At 41.2% G+C, this 16,284-nt stretch overlaps 1 protein-coding gene and 1 long non-coding RNA gene across 6 annotated transcripts in view; one reads left to right on the plus strand and one right to left on the minus strand.

The window, feature by feature from the left end:
* BMS1 (BMS1 ribosome biogenesis factor) overlaps positions 1-8,782 on the minus strand; it is a 50,790-nt gene extending 42,008 nt beyond the window's left edge. For 2 of the 5 annotated variants that reach the window (XM_073241176.1, XM_073241175.1), the window contains exons 1-3: positions 8,672-8,782; positions 7,424-7,633; positions 6,504-6,694 (exon numbers count right to left, since the gene is read on the minus strand). In XM_073241176.1, the coding sequence (XP_073097277.1) occupies positions 6,504-6,694; positions 7,424-7,599 (367 nt within the window). In that variant the 5' untranslated portion in view covers positions 7,600-7,633; positions 8,672-8,782. Of the gene's footprint in view, positions 1-5,494; positions 5,575-6,503; positions 6,695-7,423; positions 7,634-8,149; positions 8,338-8,671 lie in introns of those variants that run through there. The other 3 variants (XM_037020009.2, XM_037020010.2, XM_073241177.1) reach the window with 3 other exon arrangements.
* Positions 8,783-8,932: 150 nt separating this feature from the next.
* The window catches only part of LOC140850438 (uncharacterized), a 32,243-nt gene continuing 24,891 nt past the window's right edge, over positions 8,933-16,284 (plus strand). The window contains exons 1-2 of the long non-coding RNA XR_012133279.1: positions 8,933-9,273; positions 11,594-11,755. This is a non-coding gene — a long non-coding RNA (uncharacterized lncRNA). The remainder of the gene's footprint in view (positions 9,274-11,593; positions 11,756-16,284) is intronic.

Here is a 16,284-nt window from a genome sequence, read left to right on the forward strand (position 1 = left end):
TGGAGCAGCACACCTGGCGTGCCTGCCACTCCCCGTAGGGCTCCGTACTGCTCTGACAACCCGCCCACAGCAGCTCAGGGGACGAACCCAGTGGCTGCTGCTCCAGAAGTGCGAGTAACCATCACAGGCAGCGGAGAAGGGCAAGGCATCCAGCAAGCAGGAAAGGACTTTCTTCTCCCAGCTGACACACCCGCAACCTGCCTACAGCCACTGCTATCACTATGAAAAGGCAAAAAAATTTGGTCCAGTCCAAGATACTTCAAACAACACCTGAGAAAGGATCTGCAGAGGCAGACCTAACCAGTCTCCCTGAAAAAGAATTCAAAATAAAAATCATAAGCATGCTGACAGAGCTGCACAGAAATATGCAAGAGCTAAGGGATGAAGTCTGGAGGGAGATTACAGAAGTGAAACAAACTCTGGAAGGATTTATAAGCAGAATGGATAAGATGCAAGAGGCCATTGATGGAATAGAAACCAGAGAACAGGTACGCATAGAAGCTGATGCAGAGAGAGATAAAAGGATCTCCAGGAACGAAACAATATTAAGAGAACTGTGTGACCAATCCAAAAGGAACAATATCCACATTATAGGGGTACCAGAGGAAGAAGAGAGAGAAAAAGGGATAGAAAGTGTATTTGAAGAAATAATTGCTGAGAATTTCCCCAAACTGGGGGAGGAAATAGTTGCTCAGACTACGGAGGCACACAGAACTCCCAAGAGACAGGATCCAAAGAGGTTAACACCAAGACACATAATAATTAAAATGGCAAAGATCAAGGACAAGGACAGAGTATTAAAGGGAGCCAGAGAGAGAAAAAAGGTCACCTACAAAGGAAAACCCACCAGGCTATCATCAGACTTCTCAACAGAAACTTTACAGGCCAGAAAAGAATGGCATGATATATTTAATGCAATGAAACAGAAGGGCCTTGAACCAAGGATACTGTATCCAGCACGATTATCATTTAAATATGAAGGAGGGATTAAACAATTCCCAGACAAGCAAAAGTTGAGGGAATTTGCCTCCCACAAACCACCTCTACAAGGTATCTTAGAGGGACCGCTCTAGATGGAAGCACTCCTAAAAAGAGGGCAGAACAAAACACCCAACATATGAAGAATGGAGGAGGAAAAAGAAGGGAAAGAAATAATCATCAGACTGTGTTTATAACAGCTCAATAAACGAGTGAGGCCAGACAGTAAGGTAGTAAACAAGCTAACCTTGAACCTTTGGTAACCACAAATCTAAAGCCTGGAATGGCAATAAGTACATATCTTTCAATAATCACTCTAAATGTAAATGGACTGAATGCACCAATCAAAAGACACAGAGTAATAGAATGGATAAAAACGCAAGACCCATCTATATGCTGCTTAAAAGAGACTAACCTCAAACCCAAAGACATGCACAGATTAAAAGTCAAGGGATGGAGAAAGATATTTCATGCAAACAACAGAGAGAAAAAAGCAGGTGTTGCAATACTAGTATCAGACAAAATAGACTTCAAAATAAAGAAAGTAACAAGAGATAAAAAAGGACATTACATAATGATAAAGCGCTCAGTCCAACAAGAGTATATAACCATTCTAAATATATATGCACCCAACACAGGAGCACCAGCATATGCGAAACAAATAGTAACAGAAGTAAAGGATGAAATAGAGTGAAATGCATTCATTTTAGGAGACTTCAACACACCATTCACTCCAAAGGACAGATCCACCAGACAGAAAATAAGTAAGGACACAGAGGCACTTAACAACACACTAGAACAGATGGACCTAACAGATATCTATAGAACTCTACACCCAAAAGCAACAGGATACACTTTCTTCTCAAGTGCACATGGAACATTCTCCAGAATAGACCACATACTAGGCCACAAAAAGAACCTCAGTAAATTCCAAAAGACTGAAATCCTACCAACCAACTTTACAGACCACAAAGCTATAAAACTAGAAATAAATTGTACAAAGAAAGCAAAAAGTCTCACAAACACATGGAGGTTTAACAACATGCTCCTAAATAATCAATGGATCAATGACCAAATTAAAATGGAGATACAGCAATATATGGAAACAAATGACAACAACAACACAAAGTCCAAACTTTTGTGGGACGCAGCAAAACAGTCTTAAGAGGAAAGTATATAGCAATCCAGGCATATTTAAAGGAAGAACAATCCCAAATGAATAGTCTAATGTCACAATTATTAAAATTGGAAAAAGAAGAACAAATGAGGCCTAAGGTCAGCAGACGGAGAAACATAATAAAGATCAGAGAATAAATAAATAAAATTGAGAAGAATAGAGCAACAGAAAAAATCAATGAAACCAAGAGCTGGTTCTTTGAGAAAATAAACAAAATAGATAAGCCTCTAGCCAGACTTATTAAGAGAAAAGGAGAGTCAACACACATCAACAGAATCAGAAACGATAAAGGAAAAATCACAATGGACCCCACAGAAATACAAAGAATTATTAGAGACAACTATGAAAACCTATATGCTAACAAGCTGGAAAACCTAGAAGAAATGGACAACTTCCTAGCAAAATACAACCTTCCAAGCCTGACCCAGAAAGAAACAGAAAATCTAAACAGACCAATTACCAGCAACGAAATTGAATTGGGAATCAAAAAACTACCCAAGAACAAAACCCCCAGGCCAGATGGATTTACCTCGGAATTTTATCAGACATACAGAGAAGACATAACACCCATTCTCCTTAAAGTTTTCCAAAAATGAGAAGAGGAGGGAATACTCCCAAACTCATTCTATGATGCCAACATCACCCTAATACCAAAAACAGGCAAAGACCCCACCAAAAAAGAAAACTACAGACCAATATCCCTGATGAACGTAGATGCAAAAATACTCAACATAATATTAGCAAACCGAATTCAAAAATACATCAAGAGGATCATACACCATGACCAAGTGGGATTCATCCCAGGGATGCAAAGATGGTACAACATTCGAAAATCCATCAACATCATCCACCACAATAACAAAAAGAAGGACAAGAACCACATTATCATCTACATAGATGCTGAAAAAGCATTCGACATAATTCAACATCCATTCATGATAAAAACTCTCAACAAAATGGGCATAGAGGGCAAGTACCTCAACATAATAAAGGCCATATATGATAAACCCACAGCTAACATCATACTGAGCAGCGAGAGGCTGAAAGCTCTTCCTCTGAGATCGGGAACAAGACAGGGATGCGCACTCTCCCCACTGTTATTCAACGTGGTACTGGAGGTCCTAGCCACGGCTGTCAGACAAAACAAAGGAATACAAGGAATCCAGATTGGTAAAGAAGAAGTCAAACTGTCACTATTTGCAGATGACATGATACTGTACATAAAAATCCCTAAAGACTCCACTGCAAAACTACTAGAACTAATATCGGAATTCAGCAAAGTTGCAGGATACAAAATCAACACACAGAAATCTGTAGCTTTCCTATACACTAACAATGAACTAATAGGAAGAGAAATCAGGAAAACAATTCCATTCATAATAGCATCAAAAAGAATAAAATACCTATGAATAAACCTAACCAAGGAAGTGAAAGACCTATACCCTGAAAACTACAAGACACTCTTGAGACAAATTAAAGAGGTCACTAACAAATGGAAACTCATCCCATGCTCTTGGCTAGGAAGAATTAATATCGTCAAAATGGCCATCCTGCCCAAAGCAATATACAGATTCGATGCAGTCCCTATCAAATTACCAACAGCATTCTTCAATGAACTGGAACAAATAGTTCAGAAATTCATATGGAACCCTCAAAGACCCCAAATAGCCAAAGCAATCCTGAGAAGGAAGAATAAAGTGGGGGAGATCTCGCTCCCCCCAACTTCAAGCTCTACTACAAAGTCACAGTAATCAAGACAATTTGGTACTGGCACAAGAACAGAGCCACAGACCAGTGGAACAGAATAGAGACTCCCGACATTAATCCAAACATACATGGTCAATTAATATACGATAAAGGAGCCATGGATATGCAATGGGAAAATGACAGTCTCTTCAACAGATGGTGCTGGCAAAACTGGACAGCTACATGTAAGAGAATGAAACTGGATCACTGTCTAATCCCATACACAAAAGTAAATTCAAAATGGACCAAAGACCTGAATGTAACTCATGAAACCATAAAACTCTTAGAAAAAAACATAGGCAAAAATCTCATGGACATAAACATGAGTGACTTCTTCATGCACATATCTCCCCGGGCAAGGGAAACAAAGGCAAAAATGAACAAGTGGGATTATATCAAGCTAAAAAGCTTCTGTATAGCAAAGGACACCATCAATAGAACAAAAAGGTATCCTACAGTATGGGAGAACATATTCATAAATGACAGATCTGATAAAGAGCTCACACACCTCAACAGACAAAGAGCAAATAATCCAATTAAAAAATGGGCAGAGGAGCTGAACAGACAGTTCTCCAAAGATGAAATTCAGATGGCCAACAGACACATGAAAAGATGCTCTACATCGCTAGTCATCAGAGAAATGCAAATTAAAACCACAATGAGACATCACCTCACACCAGTAAGGATCACCACCATCCTAAAGACAAACAACAAATGTTGGCAAGGTTGTGGAGAAAGGGGAACCCTCCGACACTGCTGGTGGGAATGTAAACTACTTCAAGCATTGTGGAAAGTAATATGGAGGTTCCTCAAAAAACTCAAAATAGAAATACCATTTGACCCAGAAATTCCACTTCTAGGAATTTACCCTAAGAATGCAGGAGCCCAGTTTGACAAAGACATATGCACCCCTATGTTTATCACAGCACTGTTTACAATAGCCAAGAAATGGAAGCAACCTAAGTGTCCATCAGTAGATGAATGGATAAAGAAGATGTGATACATATAAACAATGGAATATTATTCAGCCATAAGAAGAAAACAGATCCTACCATTTGCAACAACATGGATGGAGCTAGAGTGTATTATGCTCAGTGAAATAAGCCAGGCAGAGAAAGACAAGTACCAAATGATTTCACTCGTATGTGGAGTATGAGAACAAAGGAAAACTGAAGGACCAAAACAGCAGCAGAATCACAGAACTCAAGAATGGACTAATAGTTACCAAAGGGAAAGGGACTGGGGAGGATTGGAGGGAAGGGAGGGATATGGGTGGGGGAAAGAAAGGGGGAATTATGATTAGCATGTGCAGTGCGTGTGGGGCAAGGTGAGAGCTGTGCAACACAGAAAAGACAAGTAGTGATTTTACAGCATCTTACTACGCGGATGGACAGTGACTGTGAAGGGGTATGTGGGGGGGACTTCCTGAAGAGGGGAGCCTAGTAAACATAATGTTCTTCATGTAATTGTAGATTACTGATACCAAAAAAATAATAATAATCATAAACCTTTCTTCCCTTCAACATGGGATAAATAACTTATCACACTGCTGTAAGTTCCCATAAGAAATCTAAGCTGCCCCCGTTGACCTACCAGATCTGCTACTTTAGCCAGATCAATCATCATGTTAATGTCACACCCACATTCAATAATGGTGAGTCTGCGCTTTTTACCTGTAAGTAAAAATATAAAAATTTCACTTTTAAAAACATTGAAAAAAAATCCATGCAGTTAATTAATCACTTTTAATTGCATCTGGTAAAGCACCAAACACACTTATAGGAGTATGCCAGAAGTTCAATTTTATAGGAAAAATGTGATTAAAGAAATTCCGTCTTAGTTTTCTTGCTATGTTCTCTAATTTTAAAGTAAAGTCTACCCATGTGAATAAAGTGCTCACACAAGTAAAATTCTGACTGGAGTAGGCAGACAAGCCAGCTTCTGACGACCATGATATTGCTGCTCAGCAGCAGGCAAGCTTCTCCCTCCATCCAAGTTTCTTGTGTTCCGACTATAGCTAAAAAAGTCCTCAAACCTAATGCGATGGGACATTCATGGGCCAGTCATTATTTCGAAGTAAGTTAAAAGAAATCAGTCAAGATATTAGCAATGCTTTAAAGATAAAGGAAAGCCTCAATCTAACTATATTATCACCATAATAAGAGATTTCATATTCTACCATTACCATTTTGGGAATTTTATTCATCTTCCCTTGGACTTAGAAAGGTCACCATCACATAGCAGACAAGTTCTCACAGGAAAAGGGGAGAAACTCCCTCACCTCTACCAGAAGGTGGCTTCACACAGGCAAAAGCACTATCTTACATGGAGTTGCTCCCCATGACCAGACCAGGCTGCCCAGGCCTACCAAGCTTTTCAGAAGAGCATACCTGGCAAACCCATACAGTAGTCAGAATAAGGTTCACAGCTGTATTCATTATTATCTCTGGAATCTATGATTTTCTGAAGCTACAGCCAATTTAGAGGTACAAGAGAGGTAATATGACGTGACAATTTACCAGCCAAGAAAATGTTCAATAAAGATTTGCATGACCCTCAGATGACAACACCTGCCACATCAGTCTGGCGTAGATTATCTTACCTGACACAATTGTTACAGGGCCTCTAATCTCTGTCAGCTTTTGCCTAGTGAAGTTCCGAATGAGGCACTGGATCAAAGTGCTCTTTCCAACTTTTGGAGGCCCCATCACCACCACCACTATTGGCGGGGGCTCTTGTGGAGTTCGATCAACCACTGGAATGTGATGCTTTTTTGTCTTCAAATCCTGAGTCCTATGTGTAGGAAAAAGAAAAAGTAAATACACTTTCAAAATATAAAAGGCATTATCCTTATAAATGAAGATTTTAAAGACAGCAGAACATATAATATATGGATATGATACTTGTTAACTTCTGGCCCCAATCCAAATACTGGGTAAATATATAACAGATTGACTTCAACAGTACAGAATGCAGAAAACTATACACACTTTAAATCTGATTGCTTTATTAGTGAACTGTAACAGTTTAAAATGAAAACAAAAAGCAAACATGGAAGCAGTGTATCAGAATGCACAATAACAGACTTTGTAGTTAAATTTGGCTCTCCTATTGGGAGAATTTAATTCAATAATATTTGAATATACTGCCTGTCATATAATTAGGACTCATTAAATAAAGCTATTTAATACTACACATTACAATTTGGTGAAACATATCCAGAAACAAACACAAGCACACCTATTACCAGAGAAACTCTTGAAGGTTTACAAACAAACAAATTCTACAAAGAAACATTCTTAACTTTTCTCTTGGGCAAAAAAAGGCCAATCAGTGTGCAGATACTCGAGACAAGGAGGATTCCACAGGAAAGACTTCCCACATTTTAGTAAAAGAAATGTGGCATGCAGCTCCATGTCCTTCAGAGCTGGAACAGACTCCTAAATCCAAACATCATCTGAAGAGGCTTCTACTGCTTGAAAAGAATAAACGGAAGAACAATTGGGCTCCCGCTAAACATACCTGTGAAAGGATCGCGCCATCCGCACAGCAGACTGGACGGCAAAAGCTTTGGGGTTTCTCTTCCGGGCATCTTCCTCATCTCCGAGCTGGAGAGCTTGCAGATGTCGTTTCTTTTTCTTCTCAGCTTTGGGCCCACTGTTTTTCTTTCTGTGTTTCTTCTGGTCTTTAGTTTCCATGGTGGCTCTCTACCAAACCCCAAGTACTTCTAACCTATACAGAATGGGAGGGAATGAGGGAGCATATCCAGGCAACACCCAAGGAAAAATAGTACATTTCATTCTCTTTTTTTTGAAGAAATAGGTACTTGTTCATCCAACAGGTGTAGAACCTGCTTAATATTATCCCCATTCTGCTTCTCTGTGTTATGCTATAGTTACCTCTGCTTACGTCATTTTTTATTCTTTTTAAGTGTTCATTCATATCACCATTGTCTGTTTCTGCAATGGAAATAATTCTATACTGTTCAATACAGTAGTCACGACCCACCTGCAGCTACAGAGAACTTAAAATGAACCTAGTGAAACTGAGAGGTTGAAATTTTATTTCAACTGATTCAATGTCTTTTGTCCCAGTAGTATGGGCCGTATCAGAAGGCTGCACCGACAGTCTGAGGTTTCCCACAGACACACATCAGCGAAAACAGAAGTCCACATACATCAGCATTATTGTCAAGATTACTAGTAGGGAATTAGGAGAGCTGAGTTCTAGAAACCTTTTGCAACTAACCATCCGTGTGGCTTCAGAATATTTTTTTTTTTCTGCTGTATTTTGGTTCCAAACTTATACTGATGCCCTTCTCCTTTTCGGAGGGCGTGGGAAAAGCAAGAATTGGAGTCACACATCTAGGTCGCGTCTGAGTCACTGCTAGGATTATCCAGCCAAGCTCCTGCCCTGACCCGGCTCTCGCAAGCATTCTGAAGGATGCTTCAGGGTGAGCAGACTAAGAACGCCATCGGCAGCTTTCATCCCTCACCAGGCAGTCCACGCCAGGCCAAGCCGCCCCGCGAGGGCGCGTTCGCGCCCACTCCCCTATATCCTCAGCCAATCAAAAGCCTCTTCCGTTCTAGCTCCCCTACCCAGGTACCCCGGTGCACTTCTCCAGCAGGTATGAAATAGGTCTGTCCAGCGCATGAGGTGCTCCTCGGAAGCAAAGACTTTCTGGGAGGACCTGATCATGCGCCCAACCTGCGGTGCTCCCACAGTCCCGCCGCCACCGCCCACCTGGCCAGTGGCCGTTACCAAACTCACAACTGCTCCAGCTGCTCAGGCCCGCATGGGCAGCGACGGAAACGGAAGTGCGCCTTACGCTCCACATTCCGGTGGGAAACAAGAGGGAAGGAGAAACAGACCGGCGGAAGGAGACTTTCAGGGGTATTAACGAAGAAGCTCGTGATTGGCTGAGGATGCAGGGCTGTGGGCGCGCCCGCGCGTCGGGGGCGGCGTGGCCTGGCGTGGCTGCCTGGTGAGGGATGAACGTGTAGGTGGCGTTCTCAGTCTGGTCACCCTTAATCCTCCGCGGGCTGTCCCTTCCGGAAGCCCCGGGTACCACGTGTCTCGACTGTCCTGCAGGAGTACCGCTCCGCCAGCCGGCGCTCTGGTTCCTCTGCTTGCTCTTCCTGGGAGATTTCGCGGGCTTCCTCGACGTGATTCCCTCTTTCGCTGGGACCAACAGACTCAGAGCAGGGACAAACGGACCCAGCGTGACTGCCCCTGCCTTTCTATGGTCCCCGGAAAGGGCCTGGCCCTGGGGAATGCAGCCTCGCGCATTTTTTTAAGGCAGACCTGCTTTCCCTCTGCTCTGTCCTCCCCACCCGAAGATTGGTTATGGAGTCACCTAACCCTCATCTCAGGTGGGTCGGGATGCCCTCGTACAAGCCAGGCACAATTTCAGTTTGTATCCCTCATGTCTTGGAGGTTTTCTTTTCTGTATGATCCAACCTGTGTTTCCAAAGCTCCGTTTTGCTACACCACAAAACTAGGCTCCCTGTTAGAAATTGATATGCCCAGTACTTCATGCCATCTCACGGTCAGCTTGTTCTCCCACGTCCCACAGGCAGTCCCTGCGGAGTGAATACACTATGCACATACTCTGTGCACTCTGCCTTGCTAGAGAGGCTGTCCTACAGGACACACACTTCCCTCATCTGAGAAGAGCTTGTAATTTTGTAACTCCTGCCAACACTACCCCTCTTACTTTTGTATATTCCAGTATACAGGTAAATGATCCTTGTAACATTCTCTTGGCCTCATGAATCCCACTCTTGTCCTCTGCTGCTCTCACTCCACCTGTGACCATATCCTAGACCTTGTCAGGGCCAAGGACTGCAACTCCTGAGGCACCCCACTCTGATCACCACCTGCTATCTTTCCAAGTTAGTATCCCTAGTGCCTTGAACCCAGAACTGTGACCCTACCAGTGCCTCCAATCCATATCTTAACTACCTTCCTCACTTAATGACCTCTCTTCCATCCCAAGTAAACTAGGTTAACCTCCATGGTCACTATCATCAGTCTCTTGCTCGCTTCCTGAACTTCCCCATCTCCCTGTCACTTCATCATAATCTGCTTGGTAAAATGAGAGCCCTCGATAAACCCAATCCTCCATCTGCTACACGCTACTGCAAGGCAGCTAAACATGGCTGGAGGAAAACCCTGAACCATGCTGACTGCCCTCACTTTAATCATTCTAACTCTGCCTGGTCTATACTTGGTCCGTGCCATTCTTCCAAATGGGTGTTTCACACCTCTCGTCTTCAACCCTTGCCACTGCCTCCCCGTTCCTTGCTTCCTACTTCCCTAAAAAAATGGAAGTGGGGACTCCCACCACCACAAACTTTCACCACTTCTTCCACCCATGTCCCTCTCTGCTGCCTGCCTGTGGCATAGATGAACTGCTGCTGTGTCTACCTAAAGGAGCCATGCACTTGACCCCTGACACCAGTGGGCTGTGGCCATAACCTTCCAATGATATTTAAATCTCAGCTGGAGATGGGGTGGTGGGGAGATTCATCCTGGGCCCTCTATCTCTGCCATAGGGTAGTGGCTGGTCCTCAGGCCTGCTATTCTTATACTCTTTAGACTTCTCTTCTTACTAGCCTATGCCTTGTTACTCCAGTACCCTGTTGGACTAAATAATTCTTAGTATGAACTTTTCCTTTTCAAATTATGATTTCTCTTTCCTGATTGGACCCTGACCAATACACCACCATTTGCCAACAACTTTCAAATTTATATCAATGACTCTGACCTGTCTCCTGAATGCCAGCTCCCTCCCTGTCTGATAAATCCACTGGGGTGTCTAATAGACATCTCAAATATAGCATGCCCAAATGGAACACATGATACTCCCTCTCAACTAACTGCCCAGTTTATCTCAGTTGATGACAGTTCCATCCATAAAGTTGATTAGGCCAAACACCTCAGACATCCTTGTGACACCAGGAACTTCCAGGACAATGTCCTGGAATCTACAGACTCAAAATTCAAGTCTGGGCAGGAGAGCACTCCTCTACGACCTCACCCAGGACCACAACATTCAGGCATCAGAGGTTCTTAGAGTCCGCCATCTCCTCTGAGGCCTTCTGATTTATGAGAGGGGAAATGAATGTATATGTAATGTGAATGTAAAGCCAGACCCTGCTCTGCCCTCACTTAAGCCTTGGGGCTGAAAGAAGGAGAATAGGCCCTGCGCTGGAGTCCTGGATTTCCTGGGTCATTCTCTACAGCAGAAGGTCCATTGCCATCCCCATTTTAGAGATGAGCATGTTGAGGCTCAGAGACAAGCACATAGCTAGGGTCTGAGGGAGCCAAGATTACAACCGGGAGAGAGTCCTCCTTTCTACTCAGAACTCTGCAAAGCTTCCATTCAGCTACATGCAACTAGACCCTTTGTGGCTAAATGGGAAAAAACATGATTAAATCATAATATAACTGAAAATATTCTGCATGTACAATAAAAAAAAGAACATAATGAAAGCAGACCAGCCAAGGAAAACATAGCTGCAGAGTGCCTGCGCTGGGGAGAAGACCTGGCATTTACCTCAGGCCAGTGGCTTCTTCTGGCTGCTTATGCTGAGGTTGCTCCTCAACCTGAACCCCAATCCAACACTTTGGTTTGTTTCCCCAACTAGCTGGACTCTGTGTAGACTGAGAGATTGTTCTATTATGCAGATGGGGAATCTTCCTCAGGCTCTGGGTTTCATGCTTGAACTTCTGACTGTCCCCAAGAATGAGGACATCTTCAACAGCAAATGACACATGTCAAAAGGACACAGGAACCAGGTCGCAGGGGCTGCCACTGAAAATCAAGACAACCAAGTAAAATGAATCATGGTAGGAATGATAAATAATCCATGAGTTGAGACTCCTTCTAAAGAAACATTTTTTTGAGTGTTTCTGTTAATCACAAATGAGTGTTCATTATTTTTCAAGCATTTTTTTTCTATGTCTGCAGAGATGACTATAGCTTTTGTATTTTGTTCTATTTATATGGTGCATTAAACTGATTTTCAAATTTTATTTATTTACTTTTATTTTGGTATCATTAGTATACAATTATGTGAGCAATATTGTGGTTACTAGATTCCCCCCATTATCAAGTCCCCAACACATATCCCATTAGAGTCACTGTCCATCAGCATGGTAAGATGCTATAGAATCACTACTTGTCTTCTCTGTGCTCTACTGCCTTCTCTGTGCCCCCTCCACCACATTATGTGTGCTAATCATAAAATGCCGCTTATTCCCCTTTCCCTTCCTTCACATCCACAACCCACCAGTCCCTTTCCCTATGGCAACTGTTAGTCCATACTTGGCTTGGGTACTGTGAGTCTACTGCTGTTTTGTTCCTTCAGTTTTTGCTTTGTTCTTATGGTCCACAGATGAGTGAAATCATGTCTTTCTCCACCTCACGTATTTCACTGAGCATAATACCCTCTAACTCCATCCATGTTGTAGCAAATGGTAGGATTTGTTTTCTTCTTAGGGTAAATTCCTAGGAGTGGAGTTCCCAGGTCAAATGCTATTTCTATTTTTAGTTTTTGTGGAACCTCCATACTGCTTTCCACCATGGTTGAACTAGTTTACATTTCCACCAGCAGTGTAGGAGGGTTCCCCTTTCTCCGCATCCTCACCAGCATTTGTTGTTCCTAGGCTTTTTGATGTTGGCCATCTTAACTGGTGTGAGGTGATATCTCATTGTGGTTTTAATTTGCATTTCTTTGATAATTAGCAATGTGGAGCATCTTTTCATGTGCCTGTCGGCCATCTGAATTTCTTCTTTGGAGAACTGTATGTTCATATCCTATGCCCATTTTTTAATAGGGTTATTTGCTTTTTGGATGTTGAGGCATGTGACTTCTTTATATATTTTGGATGTTAACCCCTTGTCAGGTGTCATTTACAAATATATTCTCCCATACTATAGAATGCCTTTTTGTTCTGCTGGTGTCCTTTGCTGTACAGAAGCCTTTTAGCATGATGTAGTCCCATTTGTTCATTTTTTATTTTGTTGCCCTTGTCTTAGGAGATGCGTTCAGGAAAAAGTTGCTCATGTTTATATTGAAGAAATTTTTGCCTATGTTTTCTTCTAAGAGTTTTATGGTTTCATGACTTATATTCAGGTCTTTGATCCATTTTGAGTTTATTTATGTGTATGGAGTTAGACAATAATCCAGTTTCATTCTCTTACATGTAGCTGTCCAGTTTTGCCAACACCAGCTGTTGAAGAGGCTGTCATTTCCCCATTGCATATCCATTGCTCCTTTATCGTATATTAATTGACCATATATGCTTGGCTTTGTATCTGGGCTCTCTAGTCTGTTCCATTGGTCCCTGGATCTGTTCTTCTGCCATTACCAAATTGTCTTGATTATTGTGGCTTTGTAGTAGGGCTTGAAGTTGAGAAGTGAGATCCCCCCTGCTTTATTCTTCCTTCTCAGGATTGCTTTGGCTATTTGGGGTCTTTTGTGGTTCCATATAAATTTTAGAACTATTTTCTCTAGTTCATTGAAGAATGCTGTTGGTATTTTGATAGGTATTGCATTGAATCTGTAGATTGTTTTAGGCAGGATGACCATTTTGACAATATTAATTCTTTGTATCCATGAGCACGGGATGTGTTTCCATTTATTGGTATCTTCTTTAATTTCTCTCATGAGTGTCTTGTAGTTTTCAGAGTATAGGTCTTTCACTTCCTTGGTTAGGTTTATTCCTAGATATTTTATTCTTTTTGACGCAATTGTGAATGGAACTGTTTTCCTGATTTCTCTTTCTGCTTGTTCATCATTAGTGTATAGGAATGCAACAGATTTCTGTGTATTAATTTTGTATCCCACAACTTTGCTGAATTCAGATATTAGATCTAGTGGTTTGGAGTGGATTCTTCAGCTTTTTTATGTACAATATCATGTCATCTGCAAACAGGTACAGTTTAACTTCTTCCTTGCCAATCTGGATGCCTTTTATTTCTTTGTGTTGTATTGCCATGGCTAGGAACTCCAGAACTATGTTGAATATAGATTATTTACCTGATAGCTGTGGAACATAATATTATTTTTAAGCACACATACTATTAACCATATTTTGGCCATAAAGCAAGTCTCCATATATTTCCGGAAAATGAAATCCATAGAGTACATTCTTTGATAATTACAACTGTGCTAAATCAATGAAGAAATGATAACAGAATTTTCCCATATGTTTGGAAATTGAACAGCATCCTTTTTTTGAAAATGCAGAAAAATTTAATTCTACTCTTGATAAGAGTTTAAAATTGCCTTCAGAATTTTTTAAAATTTTGTTATTAATCTACAGTTCCATGAAGAACGTTATGTTTACTAGGGTCTCCCCTTCACCAAGTCCCCCCCACAAACCCCATTACAGTCACTGTCCGTCAGCATAGTAAGATGTTGTAGAATCACTACCTGTCTTCTCTATGTTGCACAGCCCTCCCCATTCCCCTCCCCAACATTATACATGCTAATCATAAGACCCCCCCTTTCATCTTCCCCACCCTTTTCCCTCCCATTCTCCCCAGTCACTTTCCCTCTGGTAACTGTTAGTCTGTTCTTGGGTTCTGTGATTCTACTGCTCTTTCATTCCTTCAGTTTTTCTTTGTTCTTAGACTACTCCACATATGAGTGAAATTATTTGGTATTTATCTTTCTCCACTTGGCTTATTTCATTGAGCATAATACCCTCTAGGTCCATCCATGTTGTTGCAAACAAATGTAGGATTTGTTTTCTTCTTATGGCTAAATAATATTCCATTATGTATATGTACCACATCTTCTTTATCCATTCATCTACCGATGGACATTTAGGTTGCTTCTATTTCTTGGCTATTGTAAATAGTGCTGCAATAAATATAGGGGTGCATCTGTCTATTTCAAACTGGGCTGCTGCATTCCTAGAGTAAATTCCTAGGAGTGGAATTCCTGGGTCAAATGGTATGTCTATTTTGAGCATTTTGAGGAACCTCCATACTGCTTTCCACAATGGTCGAACCAATTTACATTCCCATTAGCAGTGTAGGAGGGTTCCCCTTTCTCCACAACCTCGCCAACATTTGTTGTTGTTTGTCTTTTTTATGTTGGCCATCCTAATTGGTGTGAGGTGATATCTCATTGTGGTTTTAATTTGCATTTCTGTGATGATTAGCGATGTGGAGCATCTTTTCATGTGCCTGTTGGCCATCTGGAGTTCTTCTTTGGAGAACTGTCTATTCAGTTCCTCTGCCCATTTTATAATTGGATTATTTGCTTTTTGTTTGTTGAGGTGTGTGAGCTCTTTATATATTTTGGATGTCAAGCTTTTATCAGATCTGTCATTTACGAATATATTCTCCCATACTGTAGGGTAGCTTTTTGTTTTATTGATGGTATCCTTTGCTGTACAGAAGCTTTTCAGCTTGATGTAGTCCCACTTATCCATTTTTGATTTTGTTTTCCTTGCCTGGGGAGATATGTTCATGAAGAAGTCACTCATGTTATGTCCAAGAGATTTTTGCCCATGTTTTTTTCTAAGAGTTTTATGGTTTCATGACTTACATTCAGGTCTTTGATCCATTTTGAATTTACTTTTGTGTATGGGGTTAGACAGTGATCCAGTTTCATTCTCTTATATGTAGCTGTCCAGTTTTGCCAGCACCATCAGTTGAAAAGACTGTCATTTACCCATTGTATGTCCATGGCTCCTTTATCGTATATTAATTGACCATATATGTTTGTGTTAATGTGTGGAGTCTCTATTCTGTTCCACTGGTCTATGGCTCTGTTTTTGTGCCAGTACCAAATTGTCTTGATTACTATGGCTTTGTAGTAGAGCTTGAAGTTGGGGAGTGAGATCCCCCCAACTTTATTCTTCCTTCTCAGGATTGCTTTGGCTATTTGGGGTCTTTGGTGTTTCCATATGAATTTTTTCAACTATTTGTTCCAGTTCGTTGAAGAATGTTGTTGATAATTTGATAGGGATTGCATAAAATCTGTATATTGCTTTGGGCAGGATGGCCATGTTGATGATATTAATTCTTCCTAGCCAGGAGCATGGGATGAGTTTCCATTTGTTCGTGTCCTCTTTAATTTCTCTTAAGAGTGTCTTATAGTTTTCAGGGTATAGGTCTTTCACTTCTTTGGTTAGGTTTATTCCTAGGTATTTTATTCTTTCTGATGCAATTGTGAATGGAATTGTTTTCCAGATTTCTCTTTCTATTGGTTCATTGTTAGTGTATAGGAAAGCCACATATTTCTGTGTGTTAATTTTGTATCCTGCAACTTTGCTGTATTCCAATAAAAGTTCTAGTAGTTTTAGAGTGGATTCTTTAGGGATTTTTATGTACAATATCATGTCATCTGCAGATAGTG

This window comes from Manis javanica, chromosome 7 (assembly GCF_040802235.1).
Source record: "Manis javanica isolate MJ-LG chromosome 7, MJ_LKY, whole genome shotgun sequence".
In the NCBI taxonomy this organism is placed as follows: Eukaryota; Metazoa; Chordata; class Mammalia; order Pholidota; family Manidae; genus Manis; species Manis javanica.